The sequence below is a fragment of the Colletotrichum fioriniae genome (genome assembly GCF_027942845.1).
Source record: "Colletotrichum fioriniae strain IMI 355084 chromosome Unknown scaffold_11, whole genome shotgun sequence".
NCBI classification, from domain to species: Eukaryota; Fungi; Ascomycota; class Sordariomycetes; order Glomerellales; family Glomerellaceae; genus Colletotrichum; species Colletotrichum fioriniae.
The window spans coordinates 710,347-726,435 of NW_027076847.1; the positions used below are offsets into that span (position 1 = coordinate 710,347).

A 16,089-nucleotide genomic window follows, 5' to 3' on the forward strand; every position below is an offset into this window, starting at 1 on the left:
AGACACACTTATTTCTTCGTGATGCCTGATTGAGATGTTTGCGATGACAGAGAAAAAAGCGGAACAAAGACCCTCGAGAACTGGCCATATCCCGAGAAACAACATAAAGAATAAAAAGCCGTCGGCGGGCTAGTAATTAAGCTTGTCAAGCTTTAACGAGTGGGCATCCGAGCCTACTTGTGATGTTGGAAAAGCTAACAATCAATAGAGCGGGGCCTGTCGTGTCACTTAAATTGCAGCTCGCTAAATGATTCTACGCATACGTCAACTACCAAACCTCGGGTTGCGATATCCAACCCCTATTTAACAAGACAGAAAGAAATAGGAATAGAGAGCCTACATTTTCGGTCTCCAATTCTGTTCCATCAGCTGCGAGACGGCGTCAGTACATCTGTCTCCAGTCTTTTTCTATCCTTCACTTTATTTCTAAACTATTCATAGGCGGATATAAGGGAAATAGGGTCGGATTTATATATAGTTCGTTGTTACCTCCTATAAAAGCACATGCACATGTATCGACGCCATCTAACAGTTGATGGGATAACGTTCATATAATGAGTCAGTATGTCAGACAATATCTAATAGAGATGCCATATTTTAAATGAACAATCCTATGAATAAAGAATGGCTGTATCATCAAGAACGATAGCGTGGTCCTCTCCCGCTTCATTTGGCCCAAATGAGTGATTCAAGTGAGACCGGGCTTTTAAGGAATATCACACGGTGTAATGTGCATATAATACAACTAAACGGTTCTTTTGCTACGATTTAGAAGTACATAGAACTCGTTTAGGAGATGCGGTTTACGAACTCGAAAGGTCTATTCCAACGTGACGTCAACTTGACAAATCTTTGTGCATAACCCAGGCTCTGATTAAGCTTTACTTATTGCTGAAGATTATTTCTCTTTGAATTATTGAAGTCACTGACCACTTTCGAATTTCTCTGAGTGAGATCATGTACCCATGGGTGAGAAGATTTGGAGTGAAATAATCAGTTTTTTTATTGAGAAAGACTACCAAATATGATTGTATCATTATAATATCCTTGAACCCTTGTAGAAAGAGAACAAGTTGCTGCCCACTATGATCCTTTCCTTCCGATGAATAGTTGTAATCGCTGTTACGCGCACTACGATCCTAAACTGTTTCCATCCACTCTCACTCAGGACTTTCAAGCATGAGCTGGAATCCGCCTTCGATTCCAGATCAGAAAGGAATAAATACGCCGAGAGCTTGAGAGGCAGTTGAAATAAACCTAGATCGACAGAGGTTAAGAATAACCCTTGGGTACTCGTGGACAATTTGTGTACCCTAGATGATGGGATGAAAATGGCTACAGTTATCAGCATCGTCGGCAAGTCTTCACAAGTCCCTGACCCGTCTATAGAGTACAGAGATACAGTGAGCGAGAAGACTCGCGGCCGTTCTCGAGCCAAGTCGAGTCAACAAGGTTTACCGCTTTGCTCTATATTTTCAAATGAAAAGTCGTTTATTGACGAAGTTCGTTAGTCGTCGGCCACCGCAGCGGTTCCAGTGATTGCAACCACAACACGCCCAATCCAAATGAAGAGTACCCAGACATTCAACGTCATGTCATTAACAAAACTTCTTTGGTATATATCTCTTTCTCAATCATCCTCCTCCTCAACATCCGGTTGTTTAATAGCATGCCCCTCCACAAACCCATCCGGATCACATATCCTCTCAAGACTAATCCCGTTCGCAGCGACCCACGCCCACACAGCCGCCTTATCGACCTTGACCCTCGGCACATCAGGCCGCGGCCCAACATCCGCCTCCTCCATCTCAACATCCTCATCCTCTTCCTCCTCCTCCACCGCCTCCTCGTCAACACCATCCTTCCCCGCTATCCTCTTCACCTTCTTCTTCTTAGTCGGCGGCTTCCCAGGCCCCCGTCCAGCCTCCACAACAACGCCCATCTCCCGTAACGTCGCAAGACAATCCTCCAACGCGATCCACGTCGCTCGACTACAGTCCTCGAGGTCAACCAACAACGCCGGATCCGCGTCACTTCCTCCTCCTGCTCCTCCTCCTCTACCATTACTCGGACACCCCAATACCCACCGTGCAACCTCTCCGCCCCAAAACCGCTTATACCCTTTTCTCCCCAATTCCGAAATAGGTTTCTCCGGTCCACCCAGCACGCCCTCGCGCCGCGAGATCTCGTACGACACGCCCATGAGCAGTGCGCCAAGCCCCTTTCTCTGCCAGGGCGGGAAGACGAGGATGCAGGCTAGATTGTTGTTGTCCCACGACATTTTCTCCTTGGAGAAGAAGCCGACAATGTGAGGACGTGGTGGTGGTGACGCGGGCGGCTGTGGTGGCTGCACTGTTGCTGTCGCCGTCGAGTCTTGTTGGGAGGAAGGATTTGGTTTGGGGGCCGGGGGTGTGTAGACTAGGAGGAAGTAGTTGAAGCCGCGGACGTCGAAGAAGACGGACTTGTTGTCGAGAAAGAGTTTGGCGAATAAAGAGAGGTTCTGGCAGAAGAGCTGGCGTTCGAATGGTGTTAGTCATAAAGGCGTGCCTTACTGGCAGAAAACGTATCTCCCCTGCTGCTCTCGCCATGAGAAAACTCAGAAAAAGGGAGTCAGAAGGCTGTACTCACCACATCCTGCTCGCCATCAACTTCCCACACACTCCACTCCCCCTCATCAGTAACATACTCCTCGGTATACTTTGGCGCAACATTCGTCTTCTTCCCCGTCGTCCGCGCAATCTCTTTGCGCACCAGCCTCCGACCCCGCGGGTGACGGTAAACCTTCCGTCCCGGCACCACCCCGTTGCGCTCGCACATGCGGACGTGTCCCCACCACGCCACGAGCTCCTTGGAGTACTTGAAGCACATGGGACACACGTATAACCTGTCGAGCATGGGCGCGTCGCCGCCCTTTCGGTGCTGGTTCTTAGCGCCGCCGCCGCCGCCATTGCTGTTGTTGATCGCGCTGCCAGCGTCATGGGCAAGGGGATTTTTGCTCCCGCCACCGCCCGCCTTTGCGCTCGCGGCCTCGCCGAGGACTTCTTTGCCGTAGTAGGATGGGTACCACGCCCGGAAGCAGATGTTGCCGAGCATCACCTTGTCGATGTTCCGATCCGTCCGTGGGGCGGACTTGTCTGACGTCCTCGGGGGAGCAGCAGGAGGAGGAGCCGGGGCCGCCACCGCTGGCGCTGGCTTGGAAGGTGTCGATGTCGATGTCGGGTGTACAGGCACGGGGACGGCAGTGACGGTCGCGGGAATGGTATGGTGGTAGGAGGGTCGCGTCGTCGTCGTAGTCGTTGTCGTTGTCGTTGTCGACGAGATCGGCCGGAAGTGCTGCGTTATGGGCGGCTGACTTGTGGGAGGGCTCGGGCGGACGAGGCTGCCTCCGGTGCGGTTGCGGTGAGCTTGTGTCTGGGGTGCTTGATAGGTGATCTTTGGTGCGACAAGCGTCACGGGCCTGACGTTTTCTTTTGCGTCTTTGAACGCCATTTTGGGCGACGATGAGTCGTCTGCGTTTGCGCTCTCGCGTCGTTGACGGGTTACGCGGGGTTCTTGTGGTGTGGGTGTTGCGGGTTGACCGGCCGCTCGTGGTATAGACAGCTGCTGCTGCTGCTGCTGCTGTGGTAGATGTGATGCTGATGACGATGTTGGCGGTACGGGTATCGGTATGGGCGTCTCGGAGATCTTGGACGCGGGGTATGGCTTGGGATTGGAAGGACGACGTCCACTGATACGCTTGTCTTCAGCGGCACCGGCGGCGGCAGCGGAGGGGTGCAAGGGTTGCGAGTGCGATGCGGTGGCGGACGTCGGGATCGGAGGGGGCAGAATCGGAGTTTGACGCGTTGCGCGACGCGTCTTCGTCGGATCGGCGGTTGTTGCGCCGGCGGCGGCGGCGGCGGCAGCGGCAGCGGGGATGGGAGGTTCGGGCTCGTCGTGGGGTCGCTTGCGCTTCGCCGGCGCCATGCTCGGGGGAGAGCGAGGCGAGGATTGTGTATAGTGGACGATGATGTTACGCAGTAACTCACAAGGTATGCGGTGAGAGATCCGGAGCGCGCGAATGGAATCAATTAAACTTTGGGGCCTCGTGGGCGGGAGTGACCTTGCAGGGGTTGAGGGTCGAGAGACTTGCGAAAGAGAGAGAGATTCAGATCGGTCGATGGATTGGATGGGTCCTACGACCGTCGAACTGAGACAATTTTGTGCGAATCTTCAATGTGGGAGCATGGGAAAACCTGTCTCACATGGTCAAGAGCGATGGGATGAGTCACGAGCGTGGAGGCGCGCTACGATGGGAATGTGCTGGGCGCAATTCGTGTTTCAATTGGCGATCTGTTGTTGGTTCAGTTGCGACCGAGACTTCTGCGTCCCTTCCGTTTGGAAGCAATGACGTTGGAGCTTATGTAATGTGAGCTCGTCTATTCTTATTCTTATCTTTATCCTTATCGTTATCGGGAGATAGGCAGTTACCCCAAGCCATCGGAGGGGAAACCACACAGCCCTCGCTACGTGCATGTGCAACAAAATTTCCGTGAGAAAAAAACAAAACAAAATCCCCCGAAAAAAGCAAAAACACACAATATCAACCCGCGCAAAAGAGAACACGTCAACAGCAAAAGGTGAGGTCCATCCAGGATTCGAACCTGGGCCTACGGAAGGTTCTGAGAATCAGAATCCGACGTCCTAACCAACTAGACTAATAGACCTGAAACGGCTTATTGGCTGTTAACAGGAGGGCAGCTCCTGGTGCTCATGATCCCCAGTCCCGGGTGGAGTCCTGACGCTGATGACACCCCTCTCGTCGCCTCTGTCACCTAGCCCTCAATCCGTTGACGGGCATCTTCCGGCCTCATGTGGCGGAGAGCCTTGATCTTCACGAAGACCTCGCCGAAGTCCTAGTAGGAGAGACCTCAGTGTTTGCGTATCGTGCAGAATGGACCTTTGGCGTTCATGACTTGGTCCAGCCTGTCGTCGTTGCTGTCCCAATCTTTGACCAGGATTTGCTGTTTCCGCCGAGCAAAGCCAGCGTCACGATTACGATACACGGAGTCGATTTTGCGCACGTCAGTCTTGTCGCTGGTCATCCACCGTAATTGCTCATCGAGGAACCTCGTATAAGTCATGTCGGCACCGAATTTGGCTTTGACGTTGGCTTCGAGGTGGGCATCAACCGCCTTCTCAAGGGCCTTGTCGTCCTTCGTTGGCGCCCATACCGAGTGGAGCTCTGGCATTGTCGAATCTGCCGACGGGTTGAACGTAGGCTCTTTGCGATGCGGCTCGGGAAGAATTGAGTCGGCGCTGTAGTACAGCAAGGAGCCGTTCAAGACAGCGGCGTCGATCTTTCGCAACTCTGGCGGTGTGATCGGGCAGTGGCCGAGGTTCAGGTACTCGAGAGTCTGATTTGTCGACAACAGCTCGCAGAGAACTGGCGCAGAGGCATTTTGGATGTAATTCCATGCCTGGCCGAGGTCGAGGGTCGCATATGCCTGACCTACATCCAGCATGCGCATACCGGGATGCGACGTGATAGCCCGGAAGATGTCAATGGCGCCTTCAGTAGTCAGACCGGCAGATTGGAGTGACAGCCGCTGGAGTTGGGTGGCCTGGCGGATTCCGCAAGCGAGCGCCTTCGCGCCTTCATCGCCAAGTGGGTTGCATGACAGGTAGAGCGAGGCGATTCCGCAGGCAGGGGAGGATAAGAAAGCGGCGATGGCAGAGGCGGCCTTGGTCGATATGCCGTTTCCGTTGAGGTATATATTTCGCAGGGGTAGTTTCTTACGGCCGGAAACCACCGCAGAGGAGAAAGTTGTCAGTCGTTGGAACAGCTCTGCGATGCCCGCATCACCCAGCTCAGTTTGGTCGAGGTCTAGAGTGCGGAGGTTTTTGGTCTCAGTGATGAGCCGGAATACATCTGCAGCGGCCGCGGGACCTAGCGGGTTTCGTTTCAGCCAGACGTTCGTCACTGCGTCTGAGTCTACCAAGGCATCGACGAGGACCCTGAAGCTGGTGGTGTCGATGCAATTGCCTGCCAAGTACCAAGTATCCATGCGTTCGGGGAACTCGCGGATGAAGCGCGCGATATCCTGAGCCCCAACCGGGCCAATGATGTTGTTACCCAACAGGAAGTGTCGTACGAAGGGGTTCGGCCGTAAGCTGTCCATCAGGCTGCCAATGTGGTCTGGACCAACGACCATTTTGCACAGATCCATGCGACCGTCTTGGTAGACGACACCTTTACGAAACTCTGCTCCTTTAACGCCATAGAAGGGTTCACCTTTGCCTCCATGAAGATGTGCGCCTAGGCTGGCGGAAGCCTCGTCAAGCTCGTGGGTGCCGCCACGCTCAAGGTGGTTGAAGAACGGCACCAGGTCGGCGGCGTCAGCAACGGAAACGGGCATCGGGATGGCTTTAGTGCCAACGAGGGACACGGGGAATTTGGACGGGTCCCACGGGCCCTGAGCAAGGATGCGGGATGCCCAGACAGGCGCATGCACGCCCGGGGCAGCCCCGCCGGTCAAGCCGCGGAAGCTGTGACCGTTCCGTTTGGTGGCGGCAAAGATGTCGTGTTTCCGCTGCAGGGCAACCCATGCACGTAACTTGACCCTCGCCGCGTCGTACCGAATGACGGGTGACACAGCATTATCGTGGGTGGCGGGATACAACAGCGTCGCAACGGCCTCGGCGAGACGAGATCGCGCAGATTTCCGACGCGGGAGACTGAACAGCTCGTCTGGCAGGCGAATTCTGTCCATGGGAAGTGAAAGAATTTCATCAGCCGTGTACGATTTGGAGTGGTCAAAGTCTGGGATTCCGGCATCGAGAAGATTAAAAGCCTCTCGGCAAAGAGCGGTTAGGCGAATGGCTTCTGCCAAGTCATCTGGAGTAGCATTGCTGCCATCAACCGTGTTGTCGATGGGCACGGTTGGGGTCAAGGCATAGGGCTGGCGGTGGCCATAATCACCCAATATTGGATTGGCCGATGTAAGCTGGATTGTTGCAGCGGAAGCCATTTTCGTGTCAAGTATTGGAGGTGCGAACAGGTGTTGGTAGTGATTGATGACCAAAGGCTTGACGTTGGCGTGTCTGCGTTGACGATCTGATTCAGATGAGGCAAGGAACTCGGCCTGAACCGGACGTGACACTTATATGTTGAGCATCATGATTCCCAAGTGAATGAAACGACTGTATGGTTTGCCGAGTTCTCGTGGTGAGTGACTCAAGGCTTGTAGTTGAGTGCATCTTCCATTCGCTTCTCCGCACGGCCATAGTCCGAGTCGATTTACGCTTATTCTGGGGCCGTTGAAAGAGGCTATGGCTTCGCCAAGGGCAGAGCTTCTAGGCAGCAAGTGCCAAAATGAATTGGCGAATCAGAGGCGTGCTTGGTAGCCCAGAATGGCATCTGTCATGGTTGTCTGCACTCCGTACTGGATGTCAATGTCGTTGCAAGGGCGTAGTTGACGAGAGTTTGACATGTATATGTCGAATATCACAGTATTGACATGAGGTGACCGAAAGTAGTCACAACATCAGACGATGCAGGCAAAGCAGGCAATGGGCAGGAACCGAAGATCCATGGAAGCCACTGGTTCATTCCGTCTGAGGTGCCTATTGTGACAACGTCCAACGGTACGTATCCTCCACCTCCTGCTCTTTCCACGTTTCGCAAACGGCAGGCAGAGATGACTGCATGACATGGGTGGCTGGTGGCCTGATGACATGATAAGATATGTGGCTGGAGCTGTGGCTACCCCATCGTGCAAACTCCACCAGCCACACATCGTGAACCACTCCACGACGCTTCCATCTTGGCTGTGATGCAGCACCAACCCACCCACACCTCTTTCTTTCCCCCTCTCCCCTTCTCAAGCACCAAACCGGCACCTCACTCACACCTCGGAGCTTTTCAGCTGCAGCGCAACATCAAACGTCTCTATCCCTTGCCCGTCACCTTGTCCCCCGGCCTTTCCAATGTCGCATCGCATGACGGCTCACATCCATTGCCCAGGCCTTGTCTCTCCGCCCGCATTGCAGCCCTGTCTCGTTCCCATTTGCTTTCTGTCTGACTCTGTCACGGAGTCACAGCTGACCGCGACGTCTAGGAATCCACCGCAATCAATCTGTGTAACACGGCGTAGACCACGTCAACAAACGCCCATCACGTCGCCCAAGGGCCAAACATTATGTGTGTGTGTGTGTGTGTGTGTGTGCTAGCTACCAACCGTAGCACACGGTCACCAGTCACCACACCCCATCCGTCGTTCCCAGCTCTGCTATATAACCTGCTCCCTGCGGTTATTAATTTAGCACATTTGTGATTCGTCGGCTGCACCTGTCTCGACCTTGTCTCTCAAAGTCTCATATCGCTCGCGCTTGGACGAGACACTTTGCTTTTCTCACTTTGCTTCTTCGACGGCACACACACACATGCCCACACTATTACTCTTTCCCTCACGCCATGTCACAATGTACCCATGCAGCGGTGAGCAGACAGCGGAGCGCGCCGGTACTTTTCTCATCTTCGTCAACCGCCCGTAATCCATTCCAGCCGTTTTCGTGAATCTTCGGATGGCTTGAGCAAGGAATCTCAAGCTTCTACCAACAGCGAACAAACTTCCGTGGGAGCAAACAACCCCGCTGACTGCAGCAGGGTCTCGCTTCGTCTTGCCTGGCCACCCCGTTGGCCAATCCTCTCATCTTCGCTTGGACTTGTCTCGTTTCGTTCTGCCCATGCGGCAGCGGACGAGGGCAAGAGAAGTAAAAAATGATATATCGTGCAGCATCCCACGGCTGCAGCCCGCTCTCATGCGAGCAGCCGACCACTCACAGACCCTCGGGACCACTTTGCTTTTTGCCGTCATAAATTCTCTCCCTCGGGCATCGACGCATGCGATCAATCGGCAATGCCACAATTTCGGCCGGTTGACACGAGGCTCTGAATCGGCTAGCAACATGCGGGAGTGCTTACCGGAGCTCTTGATTGGAGTCCACATTGCTTTTCTGCATAAGCAGAATGGCGATCTCTTCGGGAGGCATGCAGGGAGGGGCAAGCCATCGAGGCTGTGGGAGACACTTACGCACGCTAAGAAAACAAGATGGTGGTGTGTCTCCCAAGTTCCCGGTCAGGCGGGGGTGCCTTTTTTGCCTTTTTCCCTCCAACACCCTCGACAGCAGCACCAGAGGTATAGACGAGGTTAGCCCTACCAACAGCCCTCCGAAGTGTGTTGTGCGTTGGATGTGACGGCGAAGAAGAAAACACTCTACCCTTGGCATGTTGGCTGTAGAGGGATTGGCCCGCGCGGGGAGATGCAAGACAACCTGTCTCGGTGTGTGGTCGAGCTGGCTGACCGCTCCCCCTTTGGTCCGATTGTTTGGTTGCGTCCTATTACATATTGTGTTGTGGGAAGAAGTCTTTCCGTATATATGTCCACGGCCTGCTGACGAGAGAGCGGCCTACGTTCACTCTTTTCTCACGGTTTGAGGCTGCTGCGTCCCGAAAAGCAAGGCTTCTCTTCCTCTTTCGTCTGATTTTCCCTATTCAGTTCAGCATGTCATCTTTTCCAATGTTTGCTCCCATGCCACGCAGAAACGTGGATGGGCCAGTCCCCCACGCCAAGTGGCCGACAGTCGACGCCTTCCGCCCAACATCGACATCGTCACCGTGGGATGTGGATGATTCTACGGCCCAGACCGTTAGCAAGCTTAACTGTGTCTTCGGTTTCCGGCCACCAAACGCTTACGCCAAGCAACCACCTCGAACATCCCCCGATGAAGTATCCAGGTATTCTCCTGACCTCCAACATCTACGTATAGACCAGACCCCCGAGCTACGACAAGACACCCCTTCGGATGTGCGGACACGGACGTCTTCCTTTGGACCAGAGACGCCTCCTACCAAGTTCGACTCATACTTTGCGTCTGAACCGGCCGTGAAGCCCCCAACACCAAGTCGGCCTGTCCATGCCCATCTACGCTCTCACTCGGATAGCTGCAGCGTCACAAATCTCTGGTCAGATAGCCAAGGCGCATATCGACTCGGGGGTGAAGCAACGTCACATCATGGGATCGATACCAAGCAACAGGGTTATCTTGACGCAGCGACATCTCGCTCGGGAGATAACTCTCAGCCTCAACGTCGGCCGCGTGAGGCATCATCGCCTCACCAAAACTACACAGTCACCCTCACCCGCAACAACCGCGCCGTTACCCTCATCCTACAGCAAGGCCGCCCAACAAAGCAAGGACAAGCAACCATAACCTGCTATCGCCAAACTTCCCTGGCTCTGGGTGGACCCTACGCCGAATTCTTCAAGGCGTCCGAGGCCCTAGTCCTTCTGCAGCACATGGTGAACGCATCATCAATGTCCTTTGTACCCTTTAGCAAGCGGGAACGCTCCGAGTTGATGCTCCGCATGCGAACATCGCCAGACGCCATGATTCTCGGCGAACCTTGTTCCAACGCCCGCGCGTGGACGAGCTTCTTCTCCACGGAACTAGGTGCTGGGACGGCCTGGGAGGTGGGCACCGTCATTTTCCCCTGGAAGGTGCTCGAGAGGCTGATGAGCTCTCTCAATTCCGAATTCGCGCGCAAGAGGAGAGTGCAGTCCCGCGCCGCCGCGGCATTTAACAGACGCGAGGCGGAAGAGCATGCGGGACCTAGAGGAGGACGTGGAGGCGCGGCCTTTCAGCACAGCTACAGCCACTCCTACGACTCGCGCCCCGTATCTCTGCACCTCGCCGGTGCAGAGCATGGCAACCTCGAAGCAGCAGCAGCAGCTGGGGACCGCAGCTCTGTGGCATCTGGGTCACCGCCCCCTCGGACACCAACAGAGATCCTCCCACCCAAGCTGCAACTCTTATCGGAGCAGCGCAACCCTCAGCTTCACCAGTCTCCTCCTCCTCCGCCTCCTCTGGCGGCCCTCACAGTCGCGCAAATCCGAACGCGCAGACGCCAGCACTCAGAGCCTGCCATCCGACGCCTAAGCCTAACGCCGCCGCGCATCTCGCTACTCAAATCCAACAATCTACGTCGGTTGCACGCTTCTTCAACGCCGACGCGGCTCGAGTTTTACGACTCGATCCGGGCGTGGCCTGCTAGTTCGCACCGGGCACGTGTGAGGCTACCACCGTGCTCGCGATTTCTAGAGATGGTTGAGGACCAGGGGGCTGATTCTCATAATCCGATTGTGGTTTGAGGTTCCTCTCTTAGACCGGCTTTTACTCTCCTGCATTCCTGCATGTAGCTTCTTCATGTGTTTGTCTTCTACTTCTATTTCTTCTCTTCTATTCTTGTGTGTGGATAAAGTTGCCTGTAGAACACAGGGAGCAGGGCATCTTGACTGCGCGCAGCATTCTACTCTGCTCTCCACAGTTGTTGTTGGGTTCAAGACTTTTTAGACGGGATTACTACCATATGTGTACACGGGAAACAAAAATGGGGAACTGAACGGGTTTATGAGAAATGGACTATGTGAAATGGAAAATGAAACGAACGATACAAAACAATTGTTAGAAATAGGGCAGGATTCTTGAGGAGAAACACTTTAGATAGAGAGAGACAAACAGGATCATGTGGTTTTTCGCTGGGCGAAACCGCCAAAGTCACAACGGGCAGGATCCTGATGAAGAGCAAGAGAAATGGTGTTACGCTCATGAAGAACAACGTCCTCGCGGGTTTTGTTCCATGTACTACAAATGGCTTGACGAGATTTAGGTTTAGGAACACGAAAATCACCAAGTATAGACACTATGCCTAACATGTTGACTGGTTCTCCTCCTCCCTCTCTGTTCCCCTTTTTTTCTGCGAACAGCAGTAGTAGTGAGTCACTGGAATGTTTACTCTTTTTTTTTTACGCCCGTAGCTGTTTGATGGAACATGTCGCATCATAGCTCCGAGCTTAGCTGAAGTTTACTATCTCAGGAATGTAAATCCTGTCTCTCATGTGTCAGATCGGACATGCGACTTTCATGCGATCTGAGACCGTCTGACATACGGCCGGAGAATTTGAAATTGACATGTATTCGTAGGTCAGTAGCATCGGTTCTAGAACTTGCGAGGTTGCTCGGATTAGAGTCTACAGATCATCGGGTACGGATATAATTTTGGAGAACTTCCCCGACGTTAGCTGAGCGGTTGACGCCCGTGATGTATCCGTAGAGCAACAAAAAAACAGTCTGACTCGCGATGCTCGTGCCCTTGCGCACCCCTCCACTCTCAGGAGTATCTCGCTTCTGTCTCTGGTAAATAGTAAGACGCGGATATCAATCGCCAAAGTGAACCACGTTGTCAAATGGCCTTCAACTCTCCGTCGCGATGCAGAGCTCGAAATCCACAAGTAGTCTCCAGACTTCTCTGCCCATTAAGCCGCTCGAAGTTTCTCTTGGCGCTGATGATTCCCGGAGTTTAAGTGCGAACCACTCCGTCGGGCACATGGGGACCTATCCTCGCCCAACTGCAGGGACCAGGACCATCACAAATACACTTTTAATCAACGGATGTAAATTAAGAAGACCAATAACAGCTCTTGGGCTCTCAGCACAGGTTACACAGCCGTTGACAACTTCCCAAACTTGAGACGAACATTGACGGGGGTGTCCACGTTCACCAATGTCGGGGTAGCCGTGCCGCGATCCACTTCTCGCAGGACTTCATCTTTTAGAGTTTCTGGTGATGGAGTTGTCTGTGTCTCCTCTCCGCCCCTTTTACCGGGTAATAGGATCATGGTCATCCCAACCATTCAAAAGTCAACGCCCGTGCGCCGTGGAGGCGCGGTGAGATATAAGTCTCCGTCCCACCTCGTTCTCACGGGGTGAGAAGGCAATCGTGAGGTTTTCGCCAAGTACACGTCTACTCACCACAGTCACTCGTTCCCTGGCATCTACTCAACTAAACGTAAATAAACGGCGAATTTGCGATCGACGAAACACCGTCCATCACCGAATAGCCTTCGACCCCGAAAAGAAAAACGCAACAATGGCCCGCTCAACCCTCACACTCCTCGCCGTGGCAGGCCTCGCATCGGCAGGCAGCCTCCTGACTCCGCGCCAGGACAACGAGACGAAGCCGGCGGTCGAAATCACGGCGCTGAACAAGAACGTCTCGGCGACGTCTGGGTCGGGCGCTGTTAGTGCCGCGGGGACGCTGGCGCCGTTTGGCGGGATTGGAGTTGGATGTGGAATCAATTGGGCTGAGGGGCAGTCTTTTGGAGGTAAGTTTTCAAGCAATGAAGAGAGATGCATGGCTTCCTGGGATTGTCAGAAAGGTGGAGGGTGCTAAAAATGAGTGAGGAGACGGATGGGCAAGTGGGATTGGGATGTGGTGTGCGAGTAGAGAGCATGCAAGAGAGGGAATGCTATGATCTGGAACCCCTCAACGAATGGAGAGGGATGACTTGGAGGAACTCAAGAGCGTCGAGGTGCCTATCTTCTCTTGACGTAGGATGACTAGCTGACGTATCTTGTCTTTGCCAGGTGGCCTGCAATCCGGCTCCGAAGCCTTTGGTCTTGGTGGTGGCTTCACAATCACCAAAGACACGATGAACATTGGTCTGGGAATCGGCATCAACCCGATCAACTTCAACTCCAGGTAGGCAGAAACCAACTCAAACCACTCAAATCACTTAATTGCGGGCTGCGTCGCTATAGCCCCGGGTTTCCGCATGCTCGCAACATGTATCACGAGTGCGGGAGGGTTGAAGAAGGGGGCCGGTGAAGGCCCACGCCTGGCCTAAAGTTTTCATGTTTGCTTCTTTTCTTCCCCTTGAAAAGTTAGACGATGCTGACACCTTGGTCTTTATACAGTGTCAGCTACGAGGCGTCGACGAACGGCACCGTGAGCTTGGTATTTACTTCGACCTCGGCGATTAAGTGCGAGGAGACGACTGTTGATGGTGTTAAGGGCGTCAAGTGTACGTCGACCTGAGATGTCAAGGTACTCGGAGGCTCCCGCAGTCGTTATTCGCTTTGAGCGTGTTAAAATTGTAGACACATATCTGCTATCCACAATTCCCCAATGATGTGAGTCCCTCAGTGAAGACGTGACCAGCCATATTGAACCATGAGCATAGTCCAGTCGTGTGAAGGGGGAGGTTAGTAATGAGGTTGAGAGTGATTGTGAAGAGGACCTTGAGATCCCGGTACCGTAGTTGTGGGACAACGATTTAAGCACGGCGGCCCGCTACTTTGGCCAAGCTTTTGCAACGGTCATACGGGTTCCTGGGATCTGTGGAGCAGAGGGTTGGGGGGCTTAGATACTCCAAGGTGTATGCTCAGGGAGTGATCAACATCTCTCGACATCGACGATGACCCAAATGTACAGTGCCTCCGCCATGCTTTTCTTTTATGCAAGGTAGAATCAGCAATAGTCCATAAAGGTTGAGGTGTTCCGATCAAAACTGTAATTGACTGTCATAGCCTTTTCGTGGTGGTTGGCACCGGGCATGATCATTCTCTAAGCCATTAATCTGAGAATAAGTTGAAAGAAATTGAGGCTTTTCACAGTTTTAGTCCCTCAATCGGGTTTCTGAATTATACTTCATCTTGCCCGAGGTTCAGTAGACTACAAAGGTTGACGACGTTCAGAGATCGCATCAAATCAACCATTCTGTCCAAGCCCTAGAGCCCATCTCCGCTACCTTTTGGTTCAGCCTTGGTGATCGTATCTCCCTCTGATAGATATAAAATAGATAGATATTCTCGTCTTTGCAGTCTGCTTGTCTTCTATCTCCGGTCCACAACCCATCTCCGCTTCACTACATCGGCACATGCCAACTTCCCATACAAACATCAAGCACTCGCTTGCCCTGAACCAGCCTATAGTCGTCTCACCACACTACTCTCTGAACACAATCTCTTCTCACTACCCTACTCTCTTCTGTTGACCTCTCTTCACCTTTCATCATCCACCAACTGTAGTCATGTATACCAGCATGAATACCCAGACCGCCACCGCCGCTGCCGCCACCACCACCATGGCGACATGTAAGTCAGTCGCCGCGGGCAGCATCCGAGTGAGCTCTGGACTCTTCTCCACCGCCGCCGCCAAGCTCTCTCATCGGCGTCGTCAATACGGCACCAGTTGGTGTGACGGCGCCGATGAGAGCGGCGTCTACGACCTGTGCGCGGTCGAGGATGAGGAAGAGGATGAGAACGAGGGATGGTGGGAAGACTCCTCTGCTATTGAGGACGAGGACGAGGACGAATACGACATGGTGCAGTATTTCGTACCTAAGGAACGCAAGCAACAGAAACTTGTCGTTCCTAGCATAATGCTCACCACTACTGAGGGCAACATCTTCTTCGGCAATGCCATCCCAGAGGGAACATGGTGCACCGAGTCCCGCGAGTCCTTGGATCTGCGCACAAAACACATCAACAACGCAGAAAGGTTCCTCTGCCCGGGTGACTGGAGACAGCTCCGCAACGCCTTCCGCCTGTGGCAACAGCAGGAGTATGACCAGCAGCTGGAGCAAGAGCGGCAGCAGGAAGAAAAAGCAGAGGCCGCGTTGCGCGAGCACCAACAGCTTTACGCTCCCTTGATCTTCCTCACAACCCCCGAGGGCGACATCCTCACGGGCGACGATATCCCAGAGGGCCAGAGGGCTGATAAGTCCCGCGAGGCCCGTCGTATGAAACAGCAATACGCCGCCAACGCAGAGACGCAACTCTGCCCGGGCAATTGGAAGAAGATCCGCGACGCCAACCGTCCCGAGGAGCCGGAAGACCCGGTTCTACACATCAACCAGCGCGAGGACGCCACAAATCCCAAGGGCAGCCGCAGCTGGCAGAAGCGTCTCGCGCGCATCAACCAGCGCAGTCAGAGACGGCGAGTGAGACAGCAGAAGCTCGAGGAGGCGGAGCGGCTCTGGCGGCTGCAGAAAGTGGAGGTGGAGGAGTTCAAGGCCGAGCGGAGGGCCAAGGTCGAGGCGCTCGAGAGGATTGGCGCGGCGGGGGATTTCCCTGCGTGGAGTCGGAAGATGGACCGGGAGCAATGGGAGGCGGAGGAGAGGCTTAGGGTGCTGAGGAGTGAGTTTGAGAAGATATTTGAGGGGGATTGCGGGAAGCAGCAGAATGAGGTTGAGGAGTGAGCATAAAGTG

General features: G+C 53.8%; 5 protein-coding genes and 1 non-coding gene across 6 annotated transcripts; 3 read left to right on the top strand and 3 right to left on the bottom strand.

The window, feature by feature from the left end:
- Window positions 1-1,630: 1,630 nt before the first annotated feature.
- On the bottom strand, window positions 1,631-3,963 carry SAS2 (SAS complex subunit; the record flags this gene model as incomplete). Its single annotated transcript, XM_053188754.1, has 2 exons — window positions 1,631-2,512; window positions 2,629-3,963. The coding sequence occupies 2 exons, from the start codon at window positions 3,961-3,963 to the stop codon at window positions 1,631-1,633; spliced, it is 2,217 nt and encodes a 738-aa protein (XP_053053520.1).
- Window positions 3,964-4,619: 656 nt separating this feature from the next.
- N0V96_008823 lies at window positions 4,620-4,703 on the bottom strand. Its single transcript has one exon. It is a non-coding gene; the product is annotated as a tRNA-Gln (tRNA).
- A 204-nt stretch (window positions 4,704-4,907) lies between these two features.
- N0V96_008824 (uncharacterized protein) lies at window positions 4,908-7,007 on the bottom strand (the record flags this gene model as incomplete). The annotated part of the gene is made up of 1 exon (XM_053188755.2): window positions 4,908-7,007. One exon carries the CDS (start codon window positions 7,005-7,007, stop codon window positions 4,908-4,910), a length of 2,100 nt encoding a protein of 699 aa, XP_053053521.2.
- Window positions 7,008-9,557: 2,550 nt separating this feature from the next.
- N0V96_008825 (uncharacterized protein) lies at window positions 9,558-11,189 on the top strand (the record flags this gene model as incomplete). Its single annotated transcript, XM_053188756.1, has 1 exon — window positions 9,558-11,189. One exon carries the CDS (start codon window positions 9,558-9,560, stop codon window positions 11,187-11,189), a length of 1,632 nt encoding a protein of 543 aa, XP_053053522.1.
- Window positions 11,190-12,967: 1,778 nt separating this feature from the next.
- N0V96_008826 (uncharacterized protein) lies at window positions 12,968-13,915 on the top strand (the record flags this gene model as incomplete). The annotated part of the gene is made up of 3 exons (XM_053188757.1): window positions 12,968-13,202; window positions 13,465-13,579; window positions 13,795-13,915. 3 exons carry the CDS (start codon window positions 12,968-12,970, stop codon window positions 13,913-13,915), a joined length of 471 nt encoding a protein of 156 aa, XP_053053523.1.
- A 388-nt stretch (window positions 13,916-14,303) lies between these two features.
- N0V96_008827 (uncharacterized protein) lies at window positions 14,304-16,079 on the top strand (the record flags this gene model as incomplete). Its single annotated transcript, XM_053188758.2, has 2 exons — window positions 14,304-14,310; window positions 14,908-16,079. 2 exons carry the CDS (start codon window positions 14,304-14,306, stop codon window positions 16,077-16,079), a joined length of 1,179 nt encoding a protein of 392 aa, XP_053053524.2.
- Window positions 16,080-16,089: the final 10 nt, after the last annotated feature.